The sequence below is a fragment of the Anguilla rostrata genome, chromosome 17, assembly GCF_018555375.3.
Source record: "Anguilla rostrata isolate EN2019 chromosome 17, ASM1855537v3, whole genome shotgun sequence".
NCBI classification, from domain to species: Eukaryota; Metazoa; Chordata; class Actinopteri; order Anguilliformes; family Anguillidae; genus Anguilla; species Anguilla rostrata.
In genome coordinates, this window is record NC_057949.1 from 15,756,514 (window position 1) to 15,783,141 (window position 26,628).

General features: G+C 44.5%; 2 protein-coding genes across 12 annotated transcripts in view; one reads left to right on the forward strand and one right to left on the reverse strand.

Annotated features, from left to right (window-relative positions):
* Positions 1-9,701: 9,701 nt before the first annotated feature.
* On the forward strand, positions 9,702-17,710 carry nme3 (NME/NM23 nucleoside diphosphate kinase 3). Of its 5 annotated transcripts, none has more exons than XM_064314657.1 (5): positions 9,702-9,724; positions 12,070-12,200; positions 13,718-13,819; positions 14,499-14,611; positions 15,223-17,710. In XM_064314657.1, exons 3-5 carry the CDS (start codon positions 13,793-13,795, stop codon positions 15,338-15,340), a joined length of 258 nt encoding a protein of 85 aa, XP_064170727.1. In that variant the 5' UTR covers positions 9,702-9,724; positions 12,070-12,200; positions 13,718-13,792; the 3' UTR covers positions 15,341-17,710. The 5 variants fall into 5 exon arrangements, with proteins under 5 accessions (XP_064170727.1, XP_064170722.1, XP_064170725.1 ...); XM_064314652.1 differs by lacking the exon at positions 9,702-9,724 and adding an exon at positions 10,248-10,405; XM_064314655.1 differs by lacking the exon at positions 9,702-9,724 and adding an exon at positions 10,711-10,940.
* Positions 17,711-17,940: 230 nt separating this feature from the next.
* The window catches only part of LOC135243105 (C-Jun-amino-terminal kinase-interacting protein 3-like), a 40,548-nt gene continuing 31,860 nt past the window's right edge, over positions 17,941-26,628 (reverse strand). For 6 of the 7 annotated variants that reach the window (XM_064314650.1, XM_064314649.1, XM_064314646.1 and 3 more), the window contains 10 exons: positions 26,490-26,612; positions 25,028-25,108; positions 24,720-24,787; positions 24,261-24,409; positions 23,517-23,688; positions 22,746-22,859; positions 22,202-22,240; positions 21,107-21,271; positions 20,290-20,436; positions 17,941-19,944 (listed from right to left, as the gene is read on the reverse strand). In XM_064314650.1, the coding sequence (XP_064170720.1) occupies positions 19,823-19,944; positions 20,290-20,436; positions 21,107-21,271; positions 22,202-22,240; positions 22,746-22,859; positions 23,517-23,688; positions 24,261-24,409; positions 24,720-24,787; positions 25,028-25,108; positions 26,490-26,612 (1,180 nt within the window). In that variant the 3' untranslated portion in view covers positions 17,941-19,822. The remainder of the gene's footprint in view (positions 19,945-20,289; positions 20,437-21,106; positions 21,272-22,201; positions 22,241-22,745; positions 22,860-23,516; positions 23,689-24,260; positions 24,410-24,719; positions 24,788-25,027; positions 25,109-26,489; positions 26,613-26,628) is intronic. The other variant, XM_064314648.1, reaches the window with a different exon arrangement.

Genomic DNA, 26,628 nt, shown 5'->3' on the forward strand with positions numbered 1-26,628 from the left:
CAGACTGCAAGTCTATATCTATACCACTGCTTTTTAACACCAAGTGCAGCTTTTGACACTGTTGATCATGATATCCTATTGGACAGATGCCGGACCTATACTGGACATTGTGGACAGACACTCTCCTGGTTTTAATCGTACTTATGCAGTAGGGCCCAGTTTGTTAAACTAAATTAAAGATTTTTCTGATCTCTGTGTTAGGACCTCTTCTCTTTTCTCTGCATATAGTGCCCTTTGGTAATATCATCCAGAAACATAGTGCAGATGATACCTATCAATGAACCAAGTGAAGCACTTGAGCCCTCTCAGTTAGAGGCATGTACAGCTGATATAAAGACTTGCGTGACACTTAGCTTTCTGCTCTTGAACTCGGATGAAAATGGAAGACTTGTCAGGCCTTTTCTTTGTTTAGTTTTTCAGAATGTGGCTGTGAAAGACCAGCCTGCCACCCCACCCCGGGACCCCCACGTTCGGGTGCTTCATACAGCCCACCCTGAATTTGCTTGGCCCATGTTTCTTGACCTTGTTCTGAAAAAACTGATTTAAAAGTTGTGTCAGTCACTGTGGATAAGTGTCTGCTAAATGCCTGTTGTGTAATCTTAGTGGAGAAGGATGGGCTCCACCGACAGAGTCCGGTTCCTCCAAAGGTTTATCCCTCTATGCCATTCAGGGTGTTTTTCCTTGTCACCACCACCTCTGGCTTGATTGTGGGGGTTTATGCCAGAGTGTACCGTGAAGCATATTGTGGCAAATTATTTATAAATCTGCTATATAAATAAAACTTTGTTTTATTGAATGACTGAAGTCAGAAAAACAGTAAGACATTCTTACAATTGCAATAGGGTTCCACCTCTGTGGTTGAGACCATATAAACCCTACACATTAATGGTTTAAAATGCTGCCACCCCCTCCAGCCGAATGGATCCAGCAGCTTGCATTTAAAATCCGTTATCAATGCAGAGACGTTTCCTTCCTGCCGATATTCTGGTCTAATTACCGAATGATCAATAGCTTCCTCTGTCAAAAGCGGCTGATTACAATTAGCATATTTATTATCTCCATTATGTGCTGCATTTAAATGCAGCCTCGCCATCGCTGAATGCAGATTTATGTCAACCAGATCATCCAGGTCTTGCATTTAAGATGAATTTAATCTGCATTCCCCAAATAGCACACCTGCCACTTTGCACAATAAGCAGCAGGGTCTACCCAGTGACTAGAACGTGCATACAGTAAGAACACATGGTGATAAGAACAGGCCATTCAGCCCATCTTCTCACACACATTGATTCCTGTCCCTGGTCTCATGAGTAAAACAATGTCACATGACAGGCATTTAACAGACGCTCTTATCCAGAGCGACTTACACAACTTTTTACACAGCATTTACATTGTATCCATTTATACAGCTGGATATATACTGAAGCAATCCAGGTTAAGTACCTTGCTCAAGGGTACAATGGCAGTGCCCGGGCAGGCAATCGAACCTGCAACCTTACAAGGTTACAAGACCAGGCCCTTACCCATTATACTACACTGCCAATCATTGCTGGTACCCCATCTGTGAAGCTTGAGCCATTCTTACACCCTGATGCATTGTGAGCTGGGAATGGGGTAGATGGGAGATTTCATGCTACAATCTGAGTAAGTCTCTCCCTCCTATCCCGCGTACGTACCTGGTTCATCTTTTCCATTTGCATTCATTTCCATTGTGAAGCCTAACATCTCCCTTTTGGCAAATGAGTAATGTTAAATCTAATGAACATGTATTTGTGATGTCACAAGCATGAAGAAGCAGACAAAATGTATGAAAATAATACATTTTTCTCCATTAGATAATGAGGCAGGCACATTGACAATGTACTCGAGACTTGGAGAGGAACAAGGTACGAATTACTTAAATTCATAAATAACAAGAACACGAAAGATCACTACTGCCTTCGCTAAAGAAGCTGACAAGAGCATACAGCAGCGCTAGGAGCTGGGGGAGGCGTTCGGCCTATTGAAAAGAGGCGTGTGGTGAGCCAGTTGTATGGGAGCAGATTTGTGTGTACCATTATGAGTGAGCACCGGGCAGCTGCAGATGTGTTTAATGAAAAAGATGAAGATAAACGCTACCCATCTGAGTGACCGAAAGACACCAGACTGCAATTAGATAATCCTGTGTCTTTCCCACAGTGCGCACAGGCAGGACTGCCGCCCTGGGCTACGCGTGGCAAATTGTGGTCACTCACTCACTCACTCACTCATGGACGTTTAGTTGGACACATGCATAAGTGGTGCTTCGTTTAGTAAGACGTTTAGTAGGACGCAGGTGGTACGGCACAACATTTTTAAGCACAGCTTTATCGCCTAATGTTACTTTAGCTAACCCTAACATGTTCGCGTTTTGCCTACTTTAGTTAACCTAGTTAGCGCATGCCGATGCTATCCTGCAGGCATGAGTAGGACCTAAGGACACACAGCTGCAACCACCAATACAGATTTATGGACACACGGAGGACGACAAATAACGTTACAGAGGTGAGGGCATGCCATAGCTAGCTAGCTATATAGTTAGTACAGGTGCACCGTGGGTCTGGACGGTTTTGTGCTTTTTTGTCTCATTGTGCATACTGTACCTTGGAGGCAGGTCATAAAGACCTGCATTTTAAAACATTGGGGTATCGTTTCAGCTGATCTGCAGCTCAGTTCAGTGCCGATTAAGCCCCCGTCTTTTAAAAAAGGGGAAAGAACATTCAAGACAGAATAGTGAAATCCGACATCTATGGTCCACTGACCACAAGGAACTTTGTCTCATGCATACAATTCCCACAATGCAATACTTTCACAGAAGGTGTTCTTTTAGAAAATGCATATGAACATATGAGTGCTGCCCAGAGGCAATGTCAGAACTCACTTTAAAGACATTGTACAGAATGGTCTCACCCCTGGATCAGTCTAAACTTCATGGCACAGAAACATATTTCGTTGTTAAAACTTGTCAGACAAGAAGCCTTTCAGGTGCACAAGTTAAAATCTCTCAGTCCTTTTTGAATGAAGGAGGAGCTAGATCTCAACGTCTTTCTGGGCTGAATCTTTATATATTTCGGTTTTTTGCATGTGTTTTGTTATTCTGTTTTCTTTCTTCCTGTATAGTGCTGCGGTCGCTGGGTTGTGCTTGTGTAGGTGCTGGCCCGGGGGAGGTGGGGGTGGAGGCGAGTAGGATTGGGAGTGAATGGTGCATTGCCTTGCTATTGAGCAGTGCGGTGGGATGGTGCAATCACCGTAATCGACGCCTTTTATTGAACGCACTTTATTGACAAATGCTGATGAAGTCTTTGGTCGAAATGCCCGCACACACAGAAATCAAATAAAAAGGCTTTTTATTTACTGCGGACTTTTCCCCTCATTAAGTCTGTTTGTAATGTTTAACTCTTGAGACAGTGTCCACCTCTTGCTGCAGCAGAAACAGCTCAATAACACTCTATCGGACCTGTTTTTAGACCAGCACGGTACAATGCAAAACGAAATTTAAAAAACCCCAACACAATCTTGCTGGACAGTTCATCCAGCACACTGATTTCACTCTACCAGCAAAAGTAGGGCTTTCTCAGTCCAAAATTTACACATAGGAACTGTGTTAAGGGGCGCGTGTCTATTAAAATCACCTGGTTAAGGACTGGTTTCAGCTATTTCAAAATAAAAGACCTTTCCTTGCGAGCACCAAAGCTATTATTTTCTCACAAACACAGGGGGTTCTCTGCGGTTTTGAGAACATGCGCGAATGAAAGTGTGAATTGTATAATGTAGGCCTTATTTTTTACGCATAGGTATATGGCACAACCAGACGGCCAGGAACGTTACATTACATTTATTTAGCAGATGCTTTTATCAAAAGCGACGTACAAAAGTGCATTTCATGGTACTGAACAACTACAAAACACAGGTTCAATAAGATACAAAACTCATTTCAAACAGCTATTTCTAGCCAAGAACACAGTTTAGTTCACACAGTGAATACACTATTCTGACCTAACTTACGCCAAGCCAAACTAGGGAGAAGAACAAGCTACAATATTAGGATAAATACATATACCTAAAAGTGCTGGAATGGGGGTATATGTAACACCCCCATTTCCAGGAGAATTGCCTCCTCTTGTTTATTCTGTCCATTCATGTTTGTGTCTGAGAGAAAGCGAACCGGAGGAGGATTTCCAGGAATAATTTGTGACTGGGAATGATTCATGTGCAGCTACACAAAATAGATGCTCTTGAGAGGGCTAGCAGCACATTTCATTCAGAGCCTTCCGGAACGTCCGGCTCCTGTCATCCTGAGGAAATGATGGAGTCGCTCATCATAAATGCAGATTTTTAAATAGGGAAACGACTCTACAGGCACTGAACTGTTATCCTAGCCCCTTCCCTTGCCACGATAATGGCACAATGCTTTTTCAATATGCCCTCCGTGTGCTTTTAGCATTTGCAGCGTACAGATTCCCTGAATGTTTACACTGTAATATTCTAAACGCCACTAAGAGGTGTGCTGATCTTAAATTTCCTCTACACACAATGGCATTATTACACTACCGTCACAGCCACACACACATACACACACACACACGCACACGCACACGCACACACTCACACACGCACACACCCATACACACATACACGCACACACACACACACATACACACATACACACACACACATGCACACACACATACACACACACACACACATGCACACACACACAACACAGCGCGCACACACACACACACACTGTCCTCTCAATATTACACACACACACTGAGGAGCCATGCTGTTCTTACCCAGTAGAGCCCAGCAGCCAGATGACTCTGACAAGCACAGAGAGGGGGACATCTCCAGCCAGAGATGAGCTCCCTGCTGCTTTGAAAAATCAGAACAGCTCAAAACACAGGGAAACATTTCAGGAGACCTGCTTGTCCATTTTTAACTAAAGGACAGGGAATTACTCACCTACAAAATACCACACGACTCACACACCAGCAAATATATAACCAGAATCTCCCATTTACCGTTTCTTTCATTCCACAGCTCATATGAAATTCAAATTCAATGACAAATGCATTCATTTCAACATGTTCATTTACTCCAATATTCAATGTGCCCTGCGAGGTGAGTTTTAATTACACTGATGCTCTCGCCTACTGAGTCATTTTACATTTAGTGAGTTTGTGACTAAAAATAAGCGAATTTGTAACGTGGCCTCTGTGCAGTTTCTATCTGGGAGTTCTTTTCAGGGAGAAGTAATAAAACTGAACATGAAACTATTTCAAACAATCAAACAAAAGAACATCAGGCCATTGAATACATGACCTGTGCGATACACATGCAAATGCTGCTTACTGCAATGAATGCATGCAGTGATGACGCTCGCATTGCACGTTATTCTTCCGTTGCCATGGACACCAGGTGTGGCAGGCAAACGAGGCTGCTGGGACAGAGAACGTGCCTCAGACATGAGATTCCAAACAGACACCAAACTTGCGTCCCTTCAACACTCAGCCTGTCCATCTGGTACATACATCATTCTGTCCTATATCTGCACGCATGGATACATACATCTTGAATATCCAACCTGAATATATTATCTCTGAGGTACAGGCAGGCATAAGGTCCATCCGTCAGCCTAAGCTAGCAGAAAGAAACTTCAGGAGACAGTAGGCCTCATTCACGAAACATGTGTACGATCACATTCGTTTGTAAGTTGCGCATTAGAACGTTTCCACGAACATTACAGCATTCATCTTTTTTTTTGTCGATATTTTTTCATGGCTGTTTCCTGATGCTAATCACATAAACAGGATTGCACATAAAATTAACAAACAGCCAGCATTCATCATCTCATACGCCTGGGATAAGCACAAAATCAAAGGACTGCACGAGTCATGAATCCCACGTTGGTTTTTCGTAGGGAACATTTTTAAGAACTAAAGTAGGAACAATTTAAGAAAGGTTTTGTGAATGAGGCCCATTGAGGGGGCATTTTGGGGTTAGTCTCTCTGTTCTTTGATCATCTCCCTGGGATTATGACTGCCAGAACTGAGATTATGACTGCCAGAACTGAGATTATCACTGCCACAACTGGGGTTATCACTGCCACAACTGGGGTTATCACTGCCACAACTGGGGTTATCACTGCCAGAACTGGGATTATCACTGCCACAACTGGGGTTATCACTGCCAGAACTGGGAGTATCACTGCCAGAACGCCACATGGATGTGGCTTTAAAGGTCAGGGGTTTCTTAACTTGAAGAAATGGCTGTCATCTCTTTTTTACCCCCCTTTCAAGAAGGCAGCCACTGGATAAAATCTTGGCTGTAATAAATAAATAAATGAACAATCATTATATGCTTTACTGGAGACTGGACAGATTTGAAGGACATTCGTTTGAAAATGGATAAAGACTCTTTTCAGAGACTGTAAATTGGGTGTCAGAAGTGTGAGGTCTCTGCACTTCGATGGAACACGCCTGATTCAGTAATACAGAAATACAACTCTAATGCAGAAAGCATGCTGAGGAGTCCCAGTCGGAGATGAGACGGCAAGATTGAGGCCGCAAGATCGCTTCTGCCAGATATAGTCAGCAAGAATTTCTGATCGCGGACCAGCAGGGCCGCTTACTGGTCCGCAGCATGACGTAATCTATGTGGGAATATGCTTCTGTAGACCAGTGGAGATTTGGTTGGACCATAAAAATGATTAAATTAGTCCTGAGAAGGCCATTTGTTCTATATATATATACATATACATGCATACATACATACAGTAAGCTCCATAATGTTTGGGACACAAACATACAATGTTTCATTTCTGGATTTGGCTCTGTATTCCGCAAATTTAGACTGGTAATCAAACGATTCACATATGGTTAAAGAGCCGATTTCCAGCTTTTACTAAAGGGTATTCTTATACATTTTGGTTTCAAATTGGAGAAATTACAGCTCTTTTTATATATAGCCCCTCTATTGCAGGCACCAGAATGGTTCGGACAAATGGCTTCGCAAGTGTTTCTGATGAGTCATATGTGATCATTGAATTCCTTAGTGCAGGTAGAAGATAGCTTCCAGTATCTAGCCTTGATTCTAGGCTTTCAATGGCCTTTGGAGTCTGTTATTGGTGATGGTCAACATGAGGACCAGAGTTGTGCCAATGAAAGTCAAGGAAGCCACGATGAGGCTGAGAAAAATTTTTAAAGAACAGTCTGAGATTTAAACCAAATCTTTGACTTACCAAAATCAACTGGAACATCATGAACATGAAAGACAGCACTGGTGGTGAGTATGGACTGCAGAAGCCTTCACAAACAGAACTGCAGAGGCTGTACTCCAAAATGCAAACTACTAGCTAGCTGCAAAAACAGGACGGAGAGGTTACAGTTTACTAAGAAGTACCTTAAAGAGCCAGTTCTGTAAAAAATATATTTTGGACAGATGAGAACAAGATTGACTTGTATAAGAGTGATGGCAAGAGCGAAGTGTGAGCAAATTGTGAAAGCCAAAAGGAAATGCCCACGATCGCCAAGCACCATCAGCATTGGGCCAAAAAGATTGGGAAAAGGCAAAGACACATCCTTTTAGACCCGCAGATCATAGTTACCATTTCACTGTAGTCAGGGATACTGGTTTCTCTCTAACTGCATTGGGTTCTTCTTGTATTTGTGGTTGTGTGTGTGTGTGTGTGTGTGTGTGTGTGTGCGCGCGCGTGTGAGTGTGTGTGTGTTTTCTTCTGAGTACCTTTGTGAGTCACTACTTTTTTCTTTGTAGTATTTTCCCCACAGCCAGCATGACAAGATTTTTTTAAATGCATTTATGTACCTGAAGACAGCTAGGGAGGGTGGAGGGGGGTTTGGATATATAGCAGGCGGGGTTACAGTGGTTCCCTATGGGAGGGACGGAATTGTGAAGATAGAGGTATAACACTGTACACTCTATATCCTTTACATCTAATTTCCTAGTTTCCAACATGTTATATTGGTATAAAATACTAACTAAAACTACATGTGAAATACTGTTACAGAAATGGTACATTTTCAGCGAAAAGCAGTGAAAAGAGATTTTTTTTTAGTTTTATTGGTCATTCTATTTATTTTTTATTTTATTTTATGCAGCACACTCTCTCCTTTGATGCACGATAAGGTGCATCAGCCATTGTTTAGAAATAACCGACAGCGATGATCAGTGCTTCCCGCACCTTCCATTTCTGAGGGTGCGTTTTACAGAAATGTTTAAAAACACGTCTCCTGGAGGATCTAGAGGAAAAGCAACCGCAGATTTTCTCAGAGGGCAAATGAGGACGAAAGTCGACAGCAAGGTTTAACAGCGCCCTCTTGTGTCACTCCACGGAAATGTACTGTCTCATTGGAGATTATCTGAAAATCGTGAAAACGAATTCATTAGATTACATTACATTACAGGCATTTTAGCGGACGCTCTTATCCAGAGCGATTTACACAACTCTTACATATCAGCTTTTACATAGAATTCAGTTAGAAATGTGCTTATAGTTCAGCCTCATAATGGCACAATTTTATCAGCATTTTCAGACGTTGTTGTGTCAGCTACTTTAGTCAGGACGGGTGAGTGACAGCACGTGTACGAACAGCGATGAGCAGGGACGCACGTACCTGTATGTGCATCGGCCTCGACCGTCCCTGCTGCTAGAGACGTCGCATGACTCACAAGTTCCAGCCTCCAAATTTTATTAGCAGCCCGGACAGAGAGCAGCCATGAGACATTAAACCACCAACCCATCAGTTACTACGGGATAAATATCTACTGTCCAAACTGCTCTGAAATCAGGTGTAATTCTGACAGTACTCCCCCACAAGTGAAAGAATTACAGGATCGTTCTGCAATGAACAGAGTTGGTTTTGTGCCTGGAGTCCCGTCCTGAGTGCCATTCAAAATGAATGAAATGACAGTCGTTAAGTCAGCGGGAACTTTCAGCCAGCCTACCGGGGAATCCAGATAGGAGAGCTATAGTGCTGTCTGTCAAACCACATCACAATGCGTGTGTGTGTGCGTGTGTGCGTGCATGCATGTGCGTGCGTGCGTGCGTGCGTGCGTGCGTGCATGTGTCTGCGTGCGTGTGTGTGCGTGTGTCTGCATGCATGTGTGTGTGTGTGTGTGAAGGATATTTTCTTGCTTTACAGAGCAAATATTCCCACACTAGCTGTTGTAAAACTGGCTGGTTGTCAGAAACCTCTCTAAGGGCCGTGTTTACTAAGAGCGTTTCAGATTTGGAGATTAGAGACATTACATAGTGTTGAAAGCCATCTATCATACATGTAGTGTCCTTCTGGGAAGACCGTAGGAATTTTAAATGGTGTTTATATTTGGTAATAAATTCATTTTACTCATCAACGTGTTTCACTTTTTAAGTTAGTTCAATGTTTATTGTTAAATGTGTTCAGCTAATTTGCTTGCTGTGTTGACATAGCCTCATCTTCCAGATGCTCCAGGCGATTATTGGAAAAGTAACAGCCACCTGGTCACAGGTGTTTATAATAAGCATACGCCAGTCAGGTCCACATGGTTGGCTATTACCTTTGTAAAAGCTTACCTGGGGTTAAGAAACAAACAAAAGCAGCTTTGTGCATGAGAACATTCAGCTTTCCCAACCCCCCGTCGGCCTACGCTGGTTGTTTTACGCCACCCTGTGGCGTCCACCCACAAAATGGCTTCTTCTCTTAGGGTAGGAACTTTCATATTAGATTTCCTTCCACTTTTTTTCCTCCATGAGCATTAGCTAGCCAGTTATCAAGCTTTCAAGAAAGATAGTCACTACTGCATCAAACGTACTCCAAAGCATGGAGAGTGTTAATTTGGTAATAATTAAAAACGTGGAAAACTGTCTCATGAAAAAATTACATTGATTTTAGAAGACTTTCTGATTTTAGAAAAACATACTTATTGCCATAAAGGTAAAGGAGGTGTTTTTGAACAGGGTTGGAATTCTGCTTTACTTCAACTGATGTCATTTGCAAACATAAGATGGGTTTGTTACAGCTGTGCTATGTAGTGTGGTATTGTTGGCATTGTGTATTACAATCAATAAAGTGAGAATTAGAAAAACAAAAATGGCGAAGCTGTGCATTTATAAGAGTGACTCCAGGCACGTTGACCTTGGAATGGCATTTATTACATTTCCTAACCTACATGCTAATTATGAAAATGCCATTCAGCGTGGTACATGTTTTAACGGATTGTACCGCAGATGTAGCCATTTACGCGCATGCGTTCCAGACTTCCGTATACGAGAGAGTTCTGAAGTCCCTGCTTAGCTACTGTGGATGTGGTCCAGGCAGCGGTTTACAATCTCAGGGAAACATGATTTGTCTTGTCTTGACCATATTTGCAAACATCTTCCAGACAGGTATGTTTTTTTAAATGTAATTATTTAGCTTTCAAAATGTAATAGTTCATTTTAAAGAAAGCGAGATAGCCAAGAGTAGCGCATCTTGCCGGTATGGCAAGTTAGAGCGAAGAACCATTTTGCATGTTAGGAAAGTTAGCTTGTAAATGTACTTGTAAAACGACTGCTATACGTTGGGTATGTAGTTAACGATTTAGGCTTCGCACAATACAAAACAAACGTTGCACCATTAACGCCACGTGTTTCTGAACTTGCATAAATCCGATTACGGCTAGACGGGCTCCATATCAGGGTAGGGCAAGGTAATGGGCTCATGGGTATTAGCTCGCTGCAGAAGACAATGCCGGAAAAATACTGTCATTGCTTAGTTGAGGCTAAACTGGAGCGACGTCGTCTGTATACATTTCTGTTACATATCTGTATACATTTCAAAGTGAATACTTTTTTCGACATTATCCTCTATTAGTGTGTAAAAATAGCAGTGAGATACAATGTAGGAAAAAGCTTATGAACTTCCGTAACGTTACACACCCATGTACGTGCTATAGTTGGAACGAATTCCTCGTGAACATGTTTCCTGTTAACTTTCGAGTAGCATTGCTACTTCGTCTAAAGCGGAGACGTCCTATGAATAGCTCAGAATTTGCTTCCATTCTTGCTGACCTGTGAGCCCAGCCACCGCATTGGTTTCTGCTGATTCTCGTATGCCAGGCTGCTGTAGTTAGCCACTTGACATGGGACCGAAAAGGTTACTGTCTGACCAGCAGGAGCTTGAGAGGTCGGTTGCAAAGATCGCAAGGCTTGAAGTGTATGGTAGGTTGGACGATATGAATAAGACTTAAATTTATATATAAAAATGATGTGATAAATAACTACGCATTTTATTGATCTTTCGTCGCTTCCAAGGGTATGTAGTAGCCTACTATTCAAACAACTGAACTGTAGTTTTTTTCTCTCGAACTTTTCGCTAAGTAACAAAGCCTTAGGCGGAACTGAGACGTTTTAGATTTGCAGAGATATTGCAAGATATCCCAGCCGTTACCAAATAAAAGTACAATTGAAGTCAAACTGGTTAGAAATTTCCTGAAATTGGCCTAAGGTAGAGTAGCTCGCTGCAATAATTTTTGGCGGCTACTGATGACGTCAGAGGAACTCGTGCCATTTGTTTATAAGCTGTCGAGCAGTGTGTCAGGGACTGCAAGTACACCAAAACCTGGAGTATATCGTTGCGTTCCAGTTGGCTGGGATGACTGCATCACGGCACGCTCCTGCAAAAACCTGTCGCTCAATCGGTAATTTCTGCATTTGAAAAACTTTGAGCGTGCATCTACATCGTGCGGCTTAATGAAAACTTTAATGCTTGAAAAAAGGGACTGCACCGTCTCTTTAAAGCAATTACAATTAGCCCACATAAAGCGTTTCAGGAGGATATGTTCTTGGCATTTATGCAGTGATCTTGGAAAAATGTTCATGCAGCCTTTTATATAATGAGCAACACTTTTCAGGGAATACTTTGTGCATTAAACTTACAGTATATGCTGCGTGCCGATGATGCGTATACTATATACTACATCATAAAACTACAGAATGAGAAACAGGAACAGGAAGTGGTGTCGCATGCCCAGCGTGAGGGCCAATCGGCTTGTTTCTCTGACCCCCGGCAGGCTGGACAGGGGCGAATGAGCGGACCTTCGTGGCGGTGAAGCCGGACGGGGTGCAGAGGCGGCTGGTGGGCGAAATCATCCGGCGCTTCGAGCGGAAGGGCTTCCACCTGGTGGGGCTCAAGCTGGTGCAGGTGAGGCCGCGAGTGCCGAAGTGCATTATTCTTCCATTGCCATGGACACCAGGTGTGGCACGCAAACGAGGCTGCTGGGACAGAGAACATGGCTCAGACATGAGATTCCAAACAGACACCAAACTCACTTCCGTTTAACACTTAGCCTGTCCATCTGGTACATACATCATTCTGTCCTATATGTGTACGCATGGATACATACATCTTGAATATCCAACCTGATTATATTATCTCTGAGATACAGGCAGGCATAAGGCCTTCCTGTCAGCCTAAGCTAGCAAAGCTGCAGGAAGGGCTTTCAGGAGACAATGGGCCTCATTCACGAAACATGCGTATATCACATCTGAGCGTAAAACTACGCGTAAAGTTTCTAAGAACATTGCAGCATTCATAAGTTTTTAAGAAAGAAAGAAAGAAAAATTTAAGAGAGGTTTTGTGAATGAGGCCAATGATGGTATACTATTATGTCCTAAATTCATATAAAGCCTGTATGTCTATAACCTAGTTTTACGGTAATGAATAGAAGTGTTTTATGGTGTATTACCATTCTATACCTGTTCAGTGACATCGTGTGATATCTAAATAATCCAGTCCCACACTCATTGGTCCACAGCCCTATCAGTAACGTTGCATTGCAGGCATTTAGCAGATGCTCTTATCCAGAGCGACTTGCACAACATTTTACACGGCATTTACATTGCATCCATTTATGCAGCGTCTTACCTGAAAATCTTGTGACCGTCCTTAGCCATAATGCTACACTGCCGCCTGGTGAAAATGAAATTGTGAAGTGAACTACTGGGGTTGTTGGTGTTAAATTGATATGGATGAAACTAAGGAAATGAGTGTGGATGGGATGGAATTGAAACACAGTCGGACTGCCCTGGCTAAGCCAGCTCTATCAGCTAACACTTTGCATTAAGTCACCAGATGGATTCACTGAGCAAATGGTCATTAAGCTGTCATTTTAACTTGCGAATGCAATAAGCAGCACAATTAGAACATTGGAAGGAAAACAAGCAGTGTGTTTTTATTTTAATAAGGCTCAATTTATATCACAGCCCAAATGATCTTTTTCTCTTCTGTTAATTATTATGTTTTTTTTTTTTTTTTTTGTTACTTTGCATATTTTTACAGCTATTTAGCAGATTCTGTTATCCAGAGCGACTTACACAACTTTTACCTAGCATTTAAAATGCATCCATTTATACAGCCAGATATATACTGAAGCAATACAGGTTACGTACCTAGCTCAAGGGTACAATGTCAGTGTCCTACCCGGGAATCGAACCTGTGACCTTTAGGGTGCAAGACCAGCTACAAGGCCAGTTGCTTACCCATTATACTACACTGCCGCCATACTCTTCTGTGTCCCTGTGACTTTACTGTGATTCAACACTATAGCACTGCATTGTTCCTGGAAGTGTTTTTTTTGGGGGGGAGGGGTTTAATTGAAAGTCAGAGCGTGTATCGCAATGACGAACGTTGAGCCCTTCTCCCTGTTGTCACGGCGACAGGCGTCGGAGAGCCTCTTGAAGGCCCATTACTGGGAGCTGAGGGACAAGCCCTTCTTCAACGGCCTCATCCGCTACATGAGCTCCGGGCCCGTGGTTGCCATGGTGAGCCGTACCCGCCGTCTTTAAGATTGAATCATGCTCATTGTGAATTCAAATTCTGTTAGTGAAGATGGTAAAAGAGCCCCCCCCCCCCCCCGCCACACACACACACACACACACACACACAAATACAAATGCACACACACACATACAAATGCATACACACACACACAAATCCTCCAGTCTGGTAAAACACTATATCAGATGACTCAGCGGGGTTATCTGTGTGAAGGGAGTGGCAGAGAGTACTGGAAACGGGCGTAAATACATTTTACAGATTTTTGGGAGAAAAAAATATGACTTTTTTTATATGTGATCTTTGATGAAAAATATATATAATTTCCCAATTTTTGAGTGTACAGTACTGCTCATTAAGTGCATTGCTTATTTCATACAGGCTGTTTAGAATCTCAGAAATTCCTGTTCCGTTTAATTTCTCTGTTACGTGTGTGGTAACTTTCAGATAAAATATTAGAAAACAAAAGCACCCATCTGATTGAAACCCATATGTATATTAGAAATATATGGTCCTACTTTTAAAAATGTATGCTCCTTAATGCCACAGAGTTGTGGTGTAAATCCACAGTAAAAGCAGCAGCCCCTCCCTTACCCTCCTCTCCCTGCCCTGCCCCTCCCCTCGCCACCCTGCCCTGCTCCTCCCTGTTGCATCCGGTCTGTGCAGGTGTGGCAGGGGCTGGACGTGGTGAAGACAGCACGCAGAATGCTAGGAGAGACCAACCCTGCTGACTCTCTCCCAGGAACCATCCGAGGAGACTACTGCCTGGAAGTGGGCAGGTGTGTGTGTGTGTGTGTGTGTGTGTGTGTGTGTGAGTGCCTGTGTATGTCCACGTGTGTGTGAGTGCGTGTGTGTGAGTACGTGTGTGTGTGAGTGTGTGTGTGTGTGTGTGTGAGTGCCTGTGTATGTCCGTGTGTGTGTGAGTACATGTGTGTGTGTTTGTCGTGTTCTATTATATGGGCCATACTAAATGAAAGATATAGAGGCTGTTGAAAAGGGTCAAAGAAGGGCAACTAAATTGGTTCCTGATATGAAAGATTAAAGTTATGAGGAAAAACATAAGATGCTTAATCTCCTCAATCGTTGCTTTAGGTTTTTTTAATTTATTGCGAACTACTAATGAACTACAAGAAACTCTTCAGGTTGATTTCTGTCAGTAGAATGAGGGGCCATTAATGGAAACTGGCAGTAGGGTGTGTGTCTGTGTGTGTGTGTAAGAGAGAGAGAAAGTGTGTGTGTGTGTGTGTGTGTGAATGAGAGGGAGCGAGAGTGAGTGTGTGTGTGTGTAAGAGAGAGAAAGATAGTGTGTGTTTGTGTGTGTGTGTGTGTGTGTGTAAGAGCGAGAAAGAGAGTGTGTGGTAGATAGGTGACGTGTGTGTGTCCACTGCAGGAATGTGATCCATGGCAGTGACTCGGTGGAGAGCGCACAGAGGGAGATCTCACTGTGGTTCCAAAGTCAAGAGCTCACGTGCTGGGAGGACTGCAGCCAGCACTGGATCTATGCATGAAGCGCATGCATGCACAAGCACGCACGCACACACGCGCACAAATACATGACAGTACAAATACACGCACACACACGCGCACAAATGCACTTACAGTACAAATACACACACACACACTTTTAAGGCAATAAGAATGCATAATAACCGTCATTTAGCTAATCTGTGCTCCCAGGTAAAACATAAAAACTCCGTCCATAAAATGTAAAAATATTTATCTATGCATTTTTTTCCTTTTTTGGATTCTGTTTAAATCTGTTTCGATTAATTCATTGAATTCTAAACCATTTGCTAATTTAACTAATTTGCTAGTAACTTCAAGGTGATTTATGTAAATAAGGAAAGCTATAGGTCACAACACTGATTCTCGTGGGACTCCACTTCCCACAGTACCTTGCTCGTATAAAATCCCTCCTTATGGTTTGTGTTCTGCTCTGGAGTCGGTTTCAGATCCGCCCTGAAATGACTTGCGTAATTCTCATGCACTCCAGAAGTCCGAGAGCATCGTTACACGTGACCTCCAGTCAGTCCTCAGCCAGCTCTCGTTCTTCAAATCACGCACACTTCTAACTTTGTTATTCGCAAACGCGCGTATACAAAGACTGGCCGGAGAGTCGCGGGACAGACGGTCCTGAACTCTGAACCCTGACTCGCTCCGGACGTGTTAAGATGGCGTCCATCTTGTTTTTTGTAGCTCACAGTTTAAGTAGCTCTGTAGGTGCCGGGGCTGATCCTGGAGCCAGTTGCAGCAGATGAGTGTATGCGCGCTCAGAGTGCCGCTGGTCTAGTCGGGGCTCCACGGTCTGCTTGCTCGAAGGGAAACTCCTGCACTGGGCTCCTTATTTTATCCGTCCTCTTCTCCTCGGCCCTCGCGTGACTCGGAAATCAAGGTCCGGTCCGCCGTCTATAAGGCTAATTCCGTCGAATGCTCCTCGGAGGAGCGAGGAGGCTCCCGAAGGATGCTTGAGCGAGGAAACGCGAGTGCATCCTGTTGGGAAGTATTTTTCGGAACGCGTGGCGTATAAACGATCGAACTGCGGCTCCACATCTCCCCATCTGCAATTGAGGTGGCTTCAGACTGACGCTTGACTGAGCGAGGATGTTCCGTTTGCCTGATACACGTTGCCTCGATTCCTCGGTCCTCACATCTCATCCTTGCATCTCTTCCTCGTGTCCTCCGCTGGGCGGAGCTAAGGAGTGAGGAAAGGACGCGAGGAACAGATGCAAGGAGTGAAAATAAGCGACTGAAATGAGCCCGGTGTCTTCCTCTGACTGGTGTCTGTGTAGAATTGAGTGTGGTCGGTGAATACAACTCCAATACGAGAGGCGAAAAGAAGAAAAGTCATTTTTTTAAAAGAGGTGCTTGACATGCCCTCGATGCAAACTTTATATGTACACATCCTGACTGAAGTCTTTTAGGTCTTAGCTGCTCCTGAATGGGGCGAACACTCCTTTCCCCCAAACCGCTTTTCTACCTATTTTAGTCTGCAGTGGCTCCAAACACTATTAGAAATGGTCCCAAGAAGTGACTAGTGGCCTAGACCGTGGAATGTTCCGGAACTTAACTTGTTTAAAAATGACATCATTCTTGGGTCATAGAATCTGTCCATGTTTCCAAATTATAGGTGCTTTTACTTAAGACTACATCTCTACCACTAGTCTATTGTAGTAAAAGATTATCATGCAGATAACCTTGCATGAAAACATGGCTAATCTTAAAAAGAGGTGGTTAACCAGCACAAGCCCTGAACATGCGCTTACATTGTCATAAAAAGGTTGTATAATTAGAGTATTTTTATATCTATGGAAACGTTTGTATGCTCTGATAATGGTGTCTACTATTGTAGTAATGCGACTGGATTAATTGATCCAAAAGAGAATGCAGAAAATTTTGAGTTTGAACACGAACTGAGCAAACCTGTGTGAAACATGTACTGTAAGAACAGCTGATGTGTTTTAAATGTTAAACCTGATTGAATTGTGTGATAAGTCCAGTCTTATGCCTTTACTGCCCAAAAATCAGTGCACCATAACAATATCGTAATTTGAAGAAACCGAGTTTCTGGTCAGCTTGATATTGAATGTAATTCAGGGAATACTTGGGCAGATAAAATGATGTTATATAATCTCTCATGGCCTTCTTTAAACAAAAATATCTCATCGTCAAAATCAGTTCCCTTTCGTTACTGAAGAGCGAATGTGTTTGAGTGAATTTATTTTATTTATTTATTACTATGTAACCATATGCAATTTGTAAGCAATGCAGGGTAAGTTACCTGGACACCTATTGTCCTTGGCTTTGTACTTGATGAGTGGGAAAAAAACACTATTCCTTGTGACCAAAAATGTCCAAAATGAAATAAAGGTCCAAGTGAAGATTGTGCTTGTTATTTCTTTTTTTTTGATTATCTGAGAAAAACTAGGCATGGTGGATATTTCCACTATATCTCCACATTGTGGAAAAAATGACCTGAGATATATGACTAACAGAACAAAAAAAGGCCCTTGGATTTCGTAGCACGGATATGTTTATTACATACATTTTCACATTTGATGGCTTAAATACATATCTGGGGGGTGGGGGTGGAGGGGGGGGGGCTGATAAGACGGGGGGGGGGATATCTTTACGGGAGATTTACAGATAAACCAGTGAGGGGGTCGGCTGCTGTTTTTCAATATACAGGGGAGTTTACATACAAAACAGCGCAATATTACAGATATTGGGGGGGTGGGGCGGGGCAGGGCGGGGTGGGGGAAGGGGGGCGGGGTGAGCAGGACGGCTCACAATGTACTAACGGCTGCTAGCAGGACAGCATATGGCGTGTATGACCTTGTGCGACTGATCTGGGAAAATATATAGACATGATTCGTTTTGACTATGTCCGGTTACTAAAGGTGTTAACGGGTACAAGGGAATGGCCAGCAATAGATTGTGTTAAACATATGCTCGTGTTCCTTGTGTCCTTTTACTGAGTTATCTTTGTTTGATGAAGTTTCTTGCTGGATGCAGCCGTGAAGTGTGAAGTCGCTGGCTTTTGGTTATCTGGTTTGTTCTGAGTGTCTTTGTTCAACACTGCTCGCTCTTTGTGCTGTGTGTTGAGTTTGTTGCGTCCCACAACTACTTCGCCACAAGAGGACAACTCCTTCCAAGCAGGAAGTCTTGGTCCCATAAAAGCACGTGATTAAAAAAACGATACGCTCGCACTTTTCAGTTTCGAAAACGATATCTTTTCCCACTGTAAGTTTCAGGGAAGTCGGTGCTGCTTGCTGGACGACCCTGTTTCTTGTGCGGTATGCTCCTTCATGCACGTGTGTGTGAGTCAAACTGAGCTCTGATGTGCCACAGATTGTGTTTTTTGATACCGTAATACAGGATTGCCACTTGGTGAGGTCAAGGACCGCAGAGACACACTCAGTGTTAACGTCCAACGCGCTTTTTTTTGTGTTGCTACTTTTGTGTTACTTTCAACACATTTTGTGTCAAGGTTACTACCTTTGCGCTACAAATATACAATTTATGCATTACAAAGGGAGGTTTTTTAACGCAGACCGTGTTGAAAGTAACACAAAATGTGTTGTCTTAACTAGACGTGGAGGTGACACGTTATGTGTTGTTTTCAACACATCTGCTCTGAGAGTGTAAGTGAGGACTATGCAGCCTCGATCGGTTCTCAAAACCTTTCGAACCCCCAAACCCCCTTAAACAGCGACTACATTTTACGCAACCCAGCACTAAATAAAATGTAGGCTAAGATATGTTTAAGTGTGGAATTAAAACGTTGTAAATGTGTGCGGTGTTGATTTAAATCTGATGTGAAGATGGCCTCATTAATCTTCACACAACCTACCAGTGGGTCATATTAAATGCTGGGATTTAGCATATTATGTTCAATTTATTTGTATATCATGTATTTTTGAATATTGTTTTTTATGTATTCCTTCATCTTGTTTCAGAACTTCAAGGACTGCTTTGGGCTGTCTTCCAGTATATTTTCATTTCAGACATCACCTTCAGAATACAGAATTTCTTTCTTTACAGAATGGCATAAACCACACCTTGGGTTCGCTCTTTAGAGAAACTCTACCAGTTTCCAAATAAAGCACTGCTTTCAGAGGTAGGCCAGGTTTCTCTCGGGACTCACGTTTCTTCAGTCGGTATATTGCATCATTCTTTCAGGCGTTTGTTGTCCTAATATGGGGAGATGTGGGAGGGGCTTGTTTCTAAAGTGACTCGGCCTCGTCTGTGAGCTGAGAAGGCAGGGGGGGTCTGATCCTATAGCAGCGGGTCTGAGGAGGTGAGGAGTGCAAGAGAAGAGGTATTCATTGGTGGCATATTTAGCTGTATGAGTTCACACTGTGTGTTTGCAGCTGGGAAAATGCAGGGCACTTTTGACCAGGGTGTTTTTTTTATGGAGGGGTATGGTAGGGCCAGGAGGACTGCAGGGAGAATGAAATGGGACGGGGGGGGGGGGGGTTATTTTTGAAGGGCTATTCTGGGACGTAGGACACCTGCCACACAATGATATGGCTCCTCTCTGCTTTCGAGAGAACGGGCTTGATCTGCGAGGCGTCGCCCGAGCCTTCCTCCGTCTCGTCATCCTCTCCGTCCCCTGAGAGAGAGAGGGAGAAAGAGAGAGAGGGAAAAAGAGGGAGAAAGAGAGAGAGGGAAAAAGCATGGTCACGATGACCATCAAGCACAGTACATGACTGCCCTGCCTATGCAACAATCATGTGCAAACACAGGGTGCACAAGCGTGTGTGTGTGTGTGTGTATGGGTGAGTGTGTGTGGGCGTGCGAACTGTATGTGTGTGTGTACGTGTGCACTGCATGTGTGTGTGTGCGTGTGTGTGAGTATATGTGTGTGTGTGCGTGTGTGTGTGAGTATATGTGTGTGTACTGTGTGTGTGTGCGTGTGTGCACTGTATGTGTGCGTATGTGTGATTGCTCGGCTTACCGATGCGGAAATCAATGTAGCCCTCCCCACCGCTCAGCACCAGCACGTTGTTCACCGTCTGGGCTTCAGCATCAGGGGGCGCTGTTGAGCCAGCGTTCTCTGAGGGGCTGTCCAGCACACTGCCATTCAGAGTGGCCAGCACATTGCCTGTGAAACACAGGGCCAATCTGGTTATAACATGCAATTACACATATTAATAGTGTTATTATACATTAATCAGTCATAAATCAGCTCCATTTGGAGGCTTTTTACTTCACTCCATTAGCATCGCGCTAACCTGGCCCCTACAGCTGTATTTAAACACCATTACCATCAGGCTAACCTGACCCCTACATCTGTATTTAAATACCATTAGCATCGCGCTAACCTGGCCCCTACAGCTGTATTTAAATACCATTAGCATCATGCTAACCTGGCCCCTACAGCTGTATTTAAACACCATTACCTTCAGGCTAACCTGACCCATACAGCTGTATTTAAATACCATTACCTTCAGGCTAACCTGACCCCTACAGCTGTATTTAAATAGCATTACCTTCAGGCTAACCTGACCCCTACAGCTGTATTTAAATAGCATTACCTTTAGGCTAACATGGCCCCTACAGCTGTATTTAAATACCATTAGCATCAGGCTATCCCGGCCCCTACAGCTGTATTTAAACACCATTAGCATCAGGCTAACCTGGCCCCTACAACTGTATTTAAACACCATTACCATCAGGCTAACTTGGCCCCTACAGCTGTATTTAAACACCATTAGCATCACGCTAACCTGGCCCCTACAGCTGTATTTAAACACCATTAGCATCACGCTAACCTGGCACAGAAACAAAGAACTTGACAGCGTCGCGGTGGCCGTGGAAACAGAGCTGGGCTTGGGCCATGGAGCAGTAGGGGATGAAGCTGCCGCTGGTCTTCTCTGCGCTGTCGTTGGCGTACACGTGGATCACGCCCCCTGACGAGGTCGGGGAAACCTTATTGGCTAAGAGCGGAAAAGAGCAGTGGTGAGTGACAGGAAGACTCTCCGTGAAGATGCAGCAGGAGGGATCTGGACCCTGGGAGAGAAGGGTCTGGCCAATGCCTGCCTGCCAAACTACAAGGTGATGGCACAGCACAGCCAGCTGAGATTGCTGCAAAGCATGTAAGATGAAAGGATTCTCCAAAAAGAGTCTCCACGAGAGTGTGCCACAAAGTAAAAGAAAACTAAATACACCTACAGGTAAAAGATGGTTTTATATCACAGGGCTGGAGCCAATCATGTATCAGTTCAGGAAAAGAAGTACAATTCAGTTCGTGAACTGAAAAAAATGGCATAACGGTGGATGGGGATTTCTAAATTCAGAAACTGAATTTCAATTCATTATCTGAATTGAAATTGAATTGACCCCCACTTGTGAGTTATTTGTTGAACTGACAAGTGCGCTAGGCAACAGGCCTATAGCCTATAGGGGCAGATGAGCCTATAGGGGCAGATGAGGAAAACCTGCAGTCGATCAGTCAGACCTGCATGCGGATGGATACACCCAACTGTGGCACTCCCATACCACATCTGCTCCACTACCAAGATGGCGGATATGGTACACAGCCATAAGGAAGCGTGCACAAATAATGCTGAATGGCAGCTTTCCCATCTACACCACAAGCGCTCAAATCCGATCCACGGCCCCTAGAAAGGGGCGTGAACAGGGATTAGGCCCGCCCCTGACACCGCAGCACGCAACAGCACAAAACCAGACTGGAGAGTTCGGACATACAGCATGTAGTGCACTTGAGTTTTTCCTGAGGCAAAATGATTGCACACTTTTTGGTACGAATGAGCAGAATGTAAAAGGATAGAGGGGACAGAACAGCGAAGCTCAAGCGTTGAGGATGAGTGTGACGGACGGATGAGGAAGGAGGAGCGCCAACTTACCCCTCAAACCCAGGAGCTGTCCCCGATGCAGGACTACGGCTATGGAAGGAGAGGGGAGGGGGGGATGAGGGAATGAGGGGAAGACAGAAAAACACAGAGGAGAGCGGGGGCAGGGGTGCAGGAAGGACGGAGGGGCAGCACAGACCGGACAGAAGGAAGCAAAGCGGAAAGAAAGAGAAGAGATCCGTTAAAGGGAACGACGGTCAGCCAGCTGATGTAGCCAATCAAAACAGAGCTGAGGTGTGGAGCCGAGCCGACGGGAGGAAGAGGCTCATCGCTCAACATTCTCTGACTCACTTTCACGCTCTGACTCAACTCTGACTCACTCGCTCGCTCACTCTCTCTGACTCACTCTCTCTGAATCACTGTCTCTGACTCACTCTCAAACTCTCTGCACTCTCGCACTCTGACTCAACTCTGACTCACTCTCACTCTGAATCACTGTCTCTGACTCACTCTCAAACTCTCTGCACTCTCGCACTCTGACTCAACTCTGACTCACTCTCACTCTCTCTGAATCACTCTCACACTCACTCGGACTCACTCTCTGTCAGTGGGATGGAGATTACCACGCCGTTCCCTGTCCCCACCCACAGGCGGTTTCCTCCAATCAGGAGCGCTGTGATGCGCACAAATGAGAAGCCCAGCTTTCCGGTACCTGCCAATGAAATCAATCATAGACACTGGAAGTCAGTTTGAAAGGTGAATGTTTATAGCAGGCTATACATGACACCTGAAACAGCACCTTTAAATGAATTTTCTTTAACTGTTGTAATAATGGACTTTCAATTTTTATAGGAGTAATGATGTATGGTTCTGCATTTTTAAATGTTTTTTAAAGGATATCTTATTTTAATTCATTCAGTGGGATGGTGGGTATGACCACCCACTGGGTTTTGCTCTGGTAAAGTATAACCTTACACCAGAGCTGCCCACCTCTTTTCCAGGAGATCTACCAACCCATAGGTTTTCATTTCAACCCTACTTTGGCACACCTAATCCTACAAAGTAGCAGCTCAACAGCTCTAGCTGTTGAATGAGGTGTGCTCTGTTAGGGTTGGAGTGAAAACCTACGAGACAGTAGATCCCCCAGGAACAGGGTTGGGCAGCCCTGCCCTATACCTACACTGGCACTTTTCATGGTTTCCCACAGAAATAACTATATTAACTGTGTCACTGTTTTACTATTCGGTGATGAAGTAATGCCCTTCAGCACATCTTTACGGGTGAATCTGTAAGGGGGCGTCCCTTTTGACCCGTTTTAGAGGGCGGGAGGACGGACTTCCGCTCTGAACCACCGCGGTGAGCGACGCACCGAGCATCTTGCTGACGTAGGGCTCGATGTCCACGTCCTGCAGGTGCTGGTGGGTGAGGGCGTGGTAGAGGCGGAGCGTGGAGTCCAGCCGGATGGACACCCACACGCCGTCCCCGATCCACGCCAGCTGACGCACCTGGCTCTCCTTCCGGGGGTGCGCATCGAATGATTTCTGAGGGGGGGAGGGGGAGACATGTTTACCAGGAAACATCAGACATCCAACGACTTCTCTGAACGGATTCTGCCATTGAAAATGTGCAGTGGTTCATCGGTACTGGTACACCTTCCCCTTGTGATTTGGAGTTGCTTGGAAACAAGCAGGTTTTTGAGGGAGTGGCCAAAAACAGAAACAGAATTTCTGTTCACATGCATTTATATGTGCCTTTTGACTTGAATGGACGTATTCATTCATTAACAGTGCTAGAGGCAGTTTAATTTAGCTGGGCAGTTAGAAGCCACCTGCTTGTTGCTACGTTTGTTCTTTTTAGAGGTGTTGTTCAACTGTACTCTATGCACAAGCTTCAAAGCAGACTGTATTTTGTTTTTCTGCAAACAGTTATCGGCTGCATGCACCTGTACAGGTAATTCTTGTGGTGTGTGCAGATGGTTGTTATGCCTAAGATGAGAAAGGGTTTGACGAATTCAGATTTAGGAGCATATCACTCAGAACGACCGGACCGTTGACGGGACGCTAATGTTACCGCCACGCCCGCTGCGTTGCCGGGGCGTTGCCGTGGTACTCGCCTCGATCTGCATGGTCTTGGGCTGGATGACGTGCACCTTGTTCTTGTAGCCGCACCACACCTTGTCGTGCACCACCGCCATGCAGCGGATGGAGTGGTGGGGTCGCCCCAGATCCATCAGGTGGTAGTTACTCAGATCCCACTGCCCGTCTGCGTATACACACACACACACAGACATACACATCCACACACACACACACACACACACACATAGGTCATGCTCCTCCACCAGTTTTTGCAGATGTCTCACACAGCCTGTGACTTCACCGATAGCTGGGTCTTAGCTTTGTTAAATGTTCTCACTTGCAAATATGTCTGGATGAATGCATCTGATAATCGTTGAGTGTAAATGTTACATCTATTTTACAAATGGTAAAGGGCTGGAAGGCTGACTATGGTCTGGTATCTATTAAAGCACTGTTCTAGTGCATGGATGGGACCTATAAACACAGAATCGTACCTTCAGATCTGTGAAAGATGGCCAGTGTGCCGTCTGCCAAGGCCACCAGGACCCTCCCTTTCACATGCCTGTAATTCACACACACAATCACAGAGTAGCCAATCAACCTGAAGCCACAACAGGGCCGCACGTATTAGCATAGTCTTTATAGGTTTATAATAATTATGTGTATACTTCATATAAATTTTTAATATTCATGCAAAACAGTTTCTGTAATGAAATTCAGCATTTTCCTATTCCGTTGTCCTTATATACTTTTATATAATAAAGTAAATTAACTAGTACACTGTTGCAGTAAACATACTTACACAAGGCTGAGCACAGAGTCCTTCAGTTTGATTGAATGCAGACACTTCCTCCAGTTGGAAACAGCAGAGTGAACATACAGCCTAGGAAAGCAGCACGGGGGCACAATCAGCCAATCAGAGGCTAACCCAGAGCTCACACTAACGTAGATCAGCCAATCAGAAGCTAAACCAGAGATCACACTAATACAATCAGAGGGTAGCCCAGATCTCACGCCAACACAGCTCATCCAATCAGAGGCTAACATACAGCTCACGCTAACACAGCTCAGCCATTCAGAGGGTAACTCAGATCTCAACCCAGAGGTGTATATATGGGTAGAGTATAGATGGGTACAGGGTGGAGGAGTATAGATGTAGAGGGTGGAGGGGTATAGAGGGTACGCACATGACGTCACAGTAGGTGGAAGTCACTGCGGTTACACCCACTGAGTGGCAGAAAGACTACTGAGTGATAGCGTTAGCGTTCAGCTTGAATGCCGCGAAAACGCAAAAAACACATCTAAAATGGGAAAGAGCTGTTGTGCGATTGACTGTACAAATAGATTCAACAAGAAATCTGAGCTATCTTTTTTACAGACTGCCAAAAGCTAAAGAAAAGAGAAGCAAATGGATCGCTGCAATTCGCAGAAACAACTGGAATCCAGGCACCGAAACGTGGATTTGCGGTTGTCATTTTATGTCAGGTATGTTGGATTTTTGGGTAAAATCATACCTTAAGTTATGTAGGCTACAGTATTGACTACTCATCAATTAAATATTTAGCATCTTTCATTTATATTCTGTGTAACTGTAAAGTTTTTGTCAGCATTTATTAAAAAACATCCATGATGATGAGCCTTGTGTTCTACAAACAAAGGGGGGATGGTCAGATAGTATTAGCTAGCCAAGCATATAAATTAAGGGGGCGTTTTCCGGTGGGAAAGTGACGTCAATGCATACCCTCTATAGATGGATAGAGGGTGCAGGAGTATAGACAGGTGGAGGGTGGAGATGTTTAGATGGGTGGAGAATAGAGGGTGGAGGTATATAGATAGGTAGAGGGTGGAGGGGTATAGATGGGTAGAGGGTAGAGGACTATAGATGGATAAAGGGTGGAGGGTATAGATGAGTAGAGGGTGGAGGTGTATATATGAATAGAGGATGGAGGGGTATAGGTAGACGGTGGAGGGGTATAGACAGGTGGCGAGTAGAGGGTGGAGGGGTATAGACCGGTAGGAGGAGTATGGGTGGAGGGTGGAGGTGTGGAGGGGTATAGACTGATACGAGGGGTATGGGTGGAGGGTGGAGGTGTGGTGGGGTATAGATCGGTAGGAGGGGTATGGGTGGAGGGTGGAGGTGTATAGATGGGCAGAGAGTGGAGGGTGGAGGGGTATAGACCGGTAGGAGGGGTATGGGCGGTGGGTGGAGGTGTGGTGGGGTTGAGGTGTGGAGGGTGGAGGTGTGGTGCGGTTCAGGTACACACCAGCCATTCTGGGCTCCCAGCCACATGGTGGGGGCCGTGCTGCTGGCAGCTCCAGACTCCTCCCCCCTGTCCTCCGCTTCCGGGGCCGCGGGGTTCGCCTCCTCCTTCGGCTGTCCGGCCTCCCTGTGGAGGTGCAGGA

Coding starts and splice junctions, on each gene's coding strand:
- nme3 (XM_064314653.1), top strand. CDS start 11,140: ATGGGACCGAAAAGGTTACTGTCTGACCAGCAGGAGCTTGAGAGGTCG. Junction 13,820..14,498: donor CCGGGCCCGTGGTTGCCATG/GTGAGCCGTACC, acceptor CGGTCTGTGCAG/GTGTGGCAGGGGCTGGACGT. Junction 14,612..15,222: donor TACTGCCTGGAAGTGGGCAG/GTGTGTGTGTGT, acceptor TGTCCACTGCAG/GAATGTGATCCATGGCAGTG.